Below are 7,337 nucleotides of genomic sequence, written 5' to 3' on the forward strand. Positions count from 1 at the left end.
TGAACTCTAATGTGGAGCACTTGACTTCCATGCCAGAAAACACTTAATCCCTCTTCCTGTAGAAGTTCATCAACATGTTTAACTTAAAGTATCTGAAGCAATTACCTGGCAGTCAATGGAGTTATTCACGTGTTGAACTGTTTTCAGAATCTGGGCCTTAGGCATGTATTTAAGTGCATATTTAAGAGTCCTATTAAAGTGAATAGGACAAGTCACAAATCTAACAGCTATATATACACTTGGCACCAACTGGCCCGAATACTGCTCACAGAAGTTGTCAGGTCAGTTTCTACTCTTTGTATAACAACAAACTAAAATGACTAGATACTTTTAGGGGAAAAAAAACCCAAACAATGCTAGGGAAGGTTTTCTTTCTAAGAATGCCGTATCCAAAAATATTTCTAACATTTCCTTTTACTCTTAAACAACGTAAATCATTCAGATAAATCTACCGGAAGACCAAAAATCAGCCCATAATTGTCAATCTACAAAGTGACATGCACGATACCTGCACCAGCTCAAGCCTTTCCTGTTAATCAGTCAGTACTTCAGAGGACAGCCAAAACAGTCACTTACTTCTAGTGGGTCTGCTGGGGCTTCCATGTCACTCACACCTGCCCACGCGCATCCAAGATGGCCTTGAGTATTTGTTTCACTACAGGCCTTTGGAAGAAGAAGAGCAATGAAATAGATATTTTACGTTAGCTAAAGGAGTAGAAGAATTGCATTAAGACCCAGAAGATCCACGAATGCTGCCTGTGGAAGCAGGCGAGGTTCAGAAATAAGTGGTGGAATTTTGATTTTATCCTTTTCCTCCTTCCTGGCCGGGGCTTCCCACAAGGGTTGAAGCACACTGCCTATGACTAATATGCCAAGCAAGGCTGTACTCTGCTTAGGGTGCATGTAAATCGCAATCAACTGGCCAGTTCACCCCGAGAAAGGAAGTTGCATGTATAAGGGAAGGAAGGGTAGGTTTTTTCAGTAAATAAGAGGACAGGGTTTTCTACCCCTGCTTCCAGTTGTAAAAAAGGACTTACGTAAGTATGACAAGTATTAAGTGACACTAAGACAGCATGAACTATCATGATAGAAGAAACCAGTGAGTCATGCTTATAAAGGAATAATAGCGAAGTCTCTTAACAGCTATGGGGAAGAGCACACCCATACAAACCCCAAGATGTTTGGGGGAAAACTGTAATTGGAAAATTGATTTACTTTCCCTGAAGAAAAGCTGCACAAAGATGAAGAACGACAGGTAATGTTATTCTTCTCCAAAGGACATCGTATTTGCAGTTCTAGTACTTACCTTATCTAAGCATGGATCTAGCTTCAAGCTACTCAAGTCTTCACTTGAGTACTAAAGGTACTCAACACTTCAAACTTGTGTCTTAGTTTCCCATTCGGAAAAAGAGCTTAACCTTACCAAGTTAAATTCACAGGAAAGATTAACAAAGAAAAGGCTTCCACAGACTTCACATACAAAGTCAGGACGAAATAGAAAAGTGCAAAGTATTTTCATCCTCAGTCTTGGAATTCTGAATAATGATGGATGTGAGAAGGAAGTGTGAAAGAAAATATTTTTCCTTATTGTGGAAAGATCCCTGGGTCTGAGGCTTTTTCAGTGGGGGCAGAGGTTGCTTATTTTCTTTTCAAGGAACGGAATGAAAGCTAGCCTGTGGAATTTGATATAAAATAATATAAATCTGTAGGAGTTCTTTCAATTTCCAAAAAAGCATTTAGACAAAGTAAAGTAATCCTGTGAAATGCTGGAATTTAACAGCCACATTCCAGATCTCCAGTTCATAATGTGTGACTAAGCAACTCCTCTTTTGCAAGATACAAAACCAAATTTGGAAGAAAGCTACTATTTTGTAATAATTGCATATGAAATATATCCTCCCTACCCTGATGTTCTTTATATTTTTTCCTGGTTTATGGAGCAGCTGGAAAACTCATGGGGTATAAAGACAGAAATTAAAAAACAAATGTTATTTTAATAAAGACATTTTAGATTCTTGTGCTGGTTTTGGCCAGGAGAGAGTTAATTTTCTTCATAGTAGCTAGTACAGGGCTGTGTTTTGGATTTGTGCTGGAAACAGTGTTGATAACGCAGGGATGTTTTAGTTACTGCTGAGCAGGGCTGACAGAGAGTCAAGGCCTTTTCTGCTCCTCACCCCACCAACGAGCAGGCTGGGGGTGCACAAGAAGCTGGGAGGGGACACAGCCGGGACAGCTGACCCCAACTGACCCAAGGGATATCCCACACCATGTGGCGTCATGCTCAGCATATAAAGCTGGGGGAAGAAGGAGGAAGGGGGGGACGTTTGGAGTGATGGCATTTGTCTTCCCAAGTCACCGTTCCGCGTGATGGAGCCCTGCTTTCCTGGAGATGGCTGAACACCTGCCTGCCAGTGGGAAGGAGGGAATTAATTCCTTGTTTTGCTTTGCTTGCGTGTGCGGCTTTTGCTTTCCCTATTAAACTGTCTTTATCTCAACCCACGAGTTTTCTCACTTTTCCTCTTCTGATTCTCTCCCCCACCCCACCAGGGGGGAGTGAGCGAGCGGCTGCGTGGGGTTTAGTTGCCAGCTGGGGTTAAACCACAACAATTCTACATAGAAGTCATCCTACCCATCAAAAAATAAGAGATTTTCATCTGTACCTATACCAAAACTAGTCTTTAAGCATATCCCTCCCAGGAACAGCATTGGTTTGAAGAAGGAAGAACTACTGGCTGATAACACAACAGCCGTTTCCACAGTTACATTTCTTGACATTTCTGTAGTGATTAATATATTGTAAGAGATATGAGCCAGTAACTGTCAGGCAATGAAACTAAGTAAACCTCTGTACCACCAAAGCAAGGTTGAGTGCAACAGGAAGGCCATCCTCCAGGAAACAGACATGCGAGAAGGCCAACTTCTAAAATGAACAAACATACTGCTACCTAAGAGAACGCTGTAATAGTTAATCCCTAAAATCCCCATACTGGAGAAGGAAGAGGAAGCACCACGCGTTTTAAAAATGAGTATTATAAGATTATTAAAAGTTTTTGTGAAATCAAAGCTTACACCTAATGACTTCAAAGCTCTTTGCAGAAGTAGGCAATAACCCTATTACACACACAGGGAAACAGACCAATTGAATGCTAAAGGTTCATCCAGATGTTAGTGTCAGATCAGAGAATGATGATGTCTCCTTTCAGCCACGGTCTGTCCGTCTGCCACAGCCGCATCTGTAGCATCCATTAGCAGTCTGTCACTGCATAATTTTGTGTTCTGGCTGTTCTAAAGTTAAGGCACATGAAGAGTCAGGAGTCAGCTGCTGAAGGACAGCGTACTGTAACTAGACACAAATGACTCAAAAGGCAATTATCTATTGTCTTCTCACAACGTCCCACTACCTTGCGCTGGCCTGCTACAGTCCTATAGACTATAAACTCATGGAAACAGTCTGCCTCTGTCTATGAAGTACCAACCACTGAGCATCTGATTCATTAAAAAAAAAAAAAAAAAAAAAATCAGAAAAATTCCACATTGCACGTCTGCTCTCAAGGGCAATGATTCTCAAGCACAGACACCTCCCCTTACCCCGGCTCCCATGCTCAGCAGTCCCATCCCCGTTCCAGCAGCAGCTAAGCTTTGGGAGAAAGCTTGGGTTGAACAGCTGCATTTTATGGTCTGGTCTGCTAAGGTAAACCAACCCCAGTTTCTGATTTCCTCACAACAGCGCACCACAACGTGCTATGTGAGGTGCTGAGCAGTCCCTGCAGCAGGGACAGAAGAGCAAACCCAGAGCACAGTCCTACTCATGAATCACAGCTCCCACTTGAAAGATATTAGTGCTCAAATTACTTTGAAGAGAGGATGAGGCTAAGACCCTGGAGTGCATACAGTTGTTACCGTTACCTAGTTCAAAACAGTTTCCTGGAAAGCTGAGTAGTTTCCTGGAAAGCTAGGTGGACATTAGGACACCAAGTCCTTTGTTGTTTATACCTTAATGACCATATTAACGGCCACTGAAAGTGAATGATTCTTGGACTGGAGGATTTGAAGGTGCCATTTATAGGGATTTTAACTAGTTGCAACACTGTTCCTTTCTGCACCCCCCTCCCCCCCCCACCCCAACACTGTGAGAGAGCTGGGGAGACGTGGGGGAAAAGGTGAAGCTCCTGGAAGAGTAGAGGCTAGAACAGCAACAGCATCTCCACATCTCCCCTTTCCATGCCAAAATGACCTGCACATTTGTCCATTTTCACTCTCTGTGAGCCTGCCATAGTGACTGAGCAGCAACAGCCATTGTCCTTTCCCACACTAGGGCTATGCATAAAGAGTTTCGAGTCAAGTTTTGCTGTTGGCTGAAATAGCTCTTGTTTACATGCAGTTTGGCACTGTCAGTGAATGCAATTTATACTGGCCTCATTTATTGGGCAAGTCTTTCGCCTAACATTACCGTCTCGTTTGAAAGACTTATTGCTCCTTGCGAACAATTAATAAGCTCTATGCTAGGCATGCCTGTGTGGAAGCTCTTAGCTTTGTTACTGACCTTCCACCCTATATACACATTAAAAACAGCGCCAAATTTTCTTGCACCATCTTAACTATTGCTCTTCACTACAAGTATTTTATACAAAATATGACAGAATAGAAATGACATTAAGTACTCTTCAGTGCCTAGCTAGGCAAACTTAGCATTCATATGGATAACGCTAATGCCCCTTCCCACAGTGCCTAAAGTCAAACATCTTTTAAGAGACTTGATAGGAAATACATCTCAAGGGCGACAACATGCTGTTCAAGAACAACGGTACTGTTCAGTTGTGTGAGCAGCTCGGTGGGAGATAGGTACCTTGTTCCCTCCCTCACAACTGCTTTTCTGTACTGATTGTCACGTAAGAACAGCACGGGGTACCAGAAAGAAAACAGTATATCTGAAATCTATATGAATAGAAGAAATGCCAGTGAGTAGGGAACAAAAGCCCAAGCTCTTCAGAGGTGGTGGTAGCAAAATTGTTGTCTCTGTGAAAACAGTTAATAGCACTGAAAAGAAAGACAAGGAGATGACAACATTCATTTTTGTTGGTATTGCAGAGATAAAGACACTACATTTGTTTATCAGTCTATTGCTACACAATGAAGAACAACTTAGGTGTACAACAGCACTTCAGAAATCCGAGACATATAAAAATCCTTGAAAGGAGGACTCTTTTTGACAACTATCAGACTTCAGAAGTCAAAAAAAGAAAAGTATTTTTAAGGCATTTATACTTGGTTTGAAGCTATTGAATCAAATATGCAGTTTTAAATTGCTTGGAGAATTCTAGTTGAAGACCAGACTGTAAATGCAGTCGCAAACCTAAAAAAAACTGTTTACAGATCCAAGCAAACTTTCAAAAAGCTGTTAAAATTTTCCACCCTGCAAAACATAACCAGACCAGTTAAAGATTTTGGAGGAAATTTTCTCCTAGTGCTACACAGTCACAAGAAGCTCAGGAAGCCTCACAGGAAGCAAAAATGACAACTGAAGAGGGTGTCTGCAAAGTGTAAACAGGTCTGCTTAAAACACCAGGAAAGTAAATTTTGGAGGAAAACACAGACTTAGCAGTGTTGTCCAAAGGCAAGGCAGTGTATGTTTGCGAGGTGTTGCACTGTTCGGTAAACGTCTACGGAAAAGCAGGGAAGATGCCCGAGGAGAAACCAAGTGTGCCTGTTCTGCACGGTGGGAACGATGTCAGCCGTGCGCCGTGCTGAGAGGACGTCCATCGGTGCTAACAAAGGCGAGCGCTTCCCAAGGAGCTGCCTGAGCCCTTCTTGCAGCCATGGATTGAAGTGGCACCTCAGACGTGGGCAGTACCCCTGATTACATACACGCTGGACACCGCCATGCAAATTAGCACCATCTCTAACACTGCAGTAAAGGGCTTGTGGGGAAAATCTAGTCACTCTCTTGTCACAGACAACTAAAAATCAGATCTTGCTGTGGTGAAATCATACCTACTTTAGCTGCTAACATGCAAAATCAAGACTTGCTAAATTCGATGTAACAGCAGTAACAAACTGGTCAGCAAGTTTTCTAAATCCCAATCTAATGCTTGCATGAACCTTAATTTCCCTGGTTATTTCATCTCTTCCTCTTTAAATGAACAAGTCAGTCTGTGTCGTGGCATTTACTGGTTACGCTAAAAAAAAAAAGATCACGAGAAAACAGACTGCAGGGAATAGTCTCTGAGTGGAGAAATACAAACTTGGCAACCTCTTACGGTATAACTGCCTCTGAATTCTCCATAAACACGTGTAAAACCACATCGTAGTCTGCAGTGGACAGAGTTATGTTACTTTTTATAGCCTCCCTAAACTACACAGACATACAGGCCTTTATCTAGCTGGGGTCCCTCACACATTTTAGAGCAAGAGCCTAAGTGACTTACATTCTTTTTTCATCTATTTCTGATCCCTTACTTCTCCTTCCACTCTTTCTCCAGAAAGTCACTTCCTTCGCACGTTCCTTCTATCCATCCCAAATGAGGAAGCAAAATGTCGTTACTCCTGCTGCTGGGCTGTGACATGTAATTGTAGCATCAACCACCACTGAATATAAATGAACTTTTGAGCATAGTTCGAGTAAACATGGAAAACAAAGGAGAGAAACGGAGCAGAGTCTGCTCTCCAGATGAGCAAGTGAAGTTCAGTAGCTTAAGAAAATGAAGTTAATACAACAAGAGCAATCACTTTCTGTCTTTGGAGAGCTGGTCAGATCTGGCTCCTCCTAGATGAGTGGTTGATAATTTCTCTTCTATGTGTATTATAAAAATGCTTCCTTAATGTCCACGTGAGCGCTTCTGTTCCTTGGCTTCCACTGCTCTCTCTCTATTACAGTGACTGATCAAAACATGATTAAATGTATTAAGAAAATATTATAGTGAGCAAACCTGCACCTGCAAGTTTAACTAATAGTCTGAAACCTTCTGTAATGTCTGTGAATCATAATTTAAAACATTTAAATTCTCTTAATCAGCATGAATTCTTGGTAGGACCTGTACCCAACTTTCTCCCACTCTTCGCACTCCTTTTTTCCTCCCCATTCATACTCACATACTTATGAAGCATTATCCTTGGCATTTATGATTTTTGTCCGCACTACAGGCAATGGTGACAGAAGAGAACTGGCCATGTATTTTTCAAAACTCATCCGGCAGCTCTGATCATTATGACAGATAGTATCTGTTTTATCTTTCATTTTTGTTTACAGCTGTCTTGTATTACTTTAAAGACTGGGGTGAAGGGGAAACATCCTCTTTTATGGCAATCAGTTTGAGCACACTCAGGGAAGAAAGTTTCAG

The 7,337-nt window shown here is 41.9% G+C and overlaps 1 protein-coding gene across 1 annotated transcript in view; it reads right to left on the reverse strand.

Annotated features, from left to right (window-relative positions):
* The window catches only part of TNIP3 (TNFAIP3 interacting protein 3), a 42,436-nt gene that overhangs the window by 30,140 nt on the left and 4,959 nt on the right, over positions 1 to 7,337 (reverse strand). The window contains 1 exon segment of the mRNA XM_009334947.1: positions 577 to 663. Coding sequence (XP_009333222.1) covers positions 577 to 663 — 87 coding nt within the window.

Source organism: Pygoscelis adeliae, unplaced genomic scaffold, assembly GCF_000699105.1.
Source record: "Pygoscelis adeliae isolate BGI_AS28 unplaced genomic scaffold, ASM69910v1 Scaffold31, whole genome shotgun sequence".
Taxonomy (NCBI): Eukaryota; Metazoa; Chordata; class Aves; order Sphenisciformes; family Spheniscidae; genus Pygoscelis; species Pygoscelis adeliae.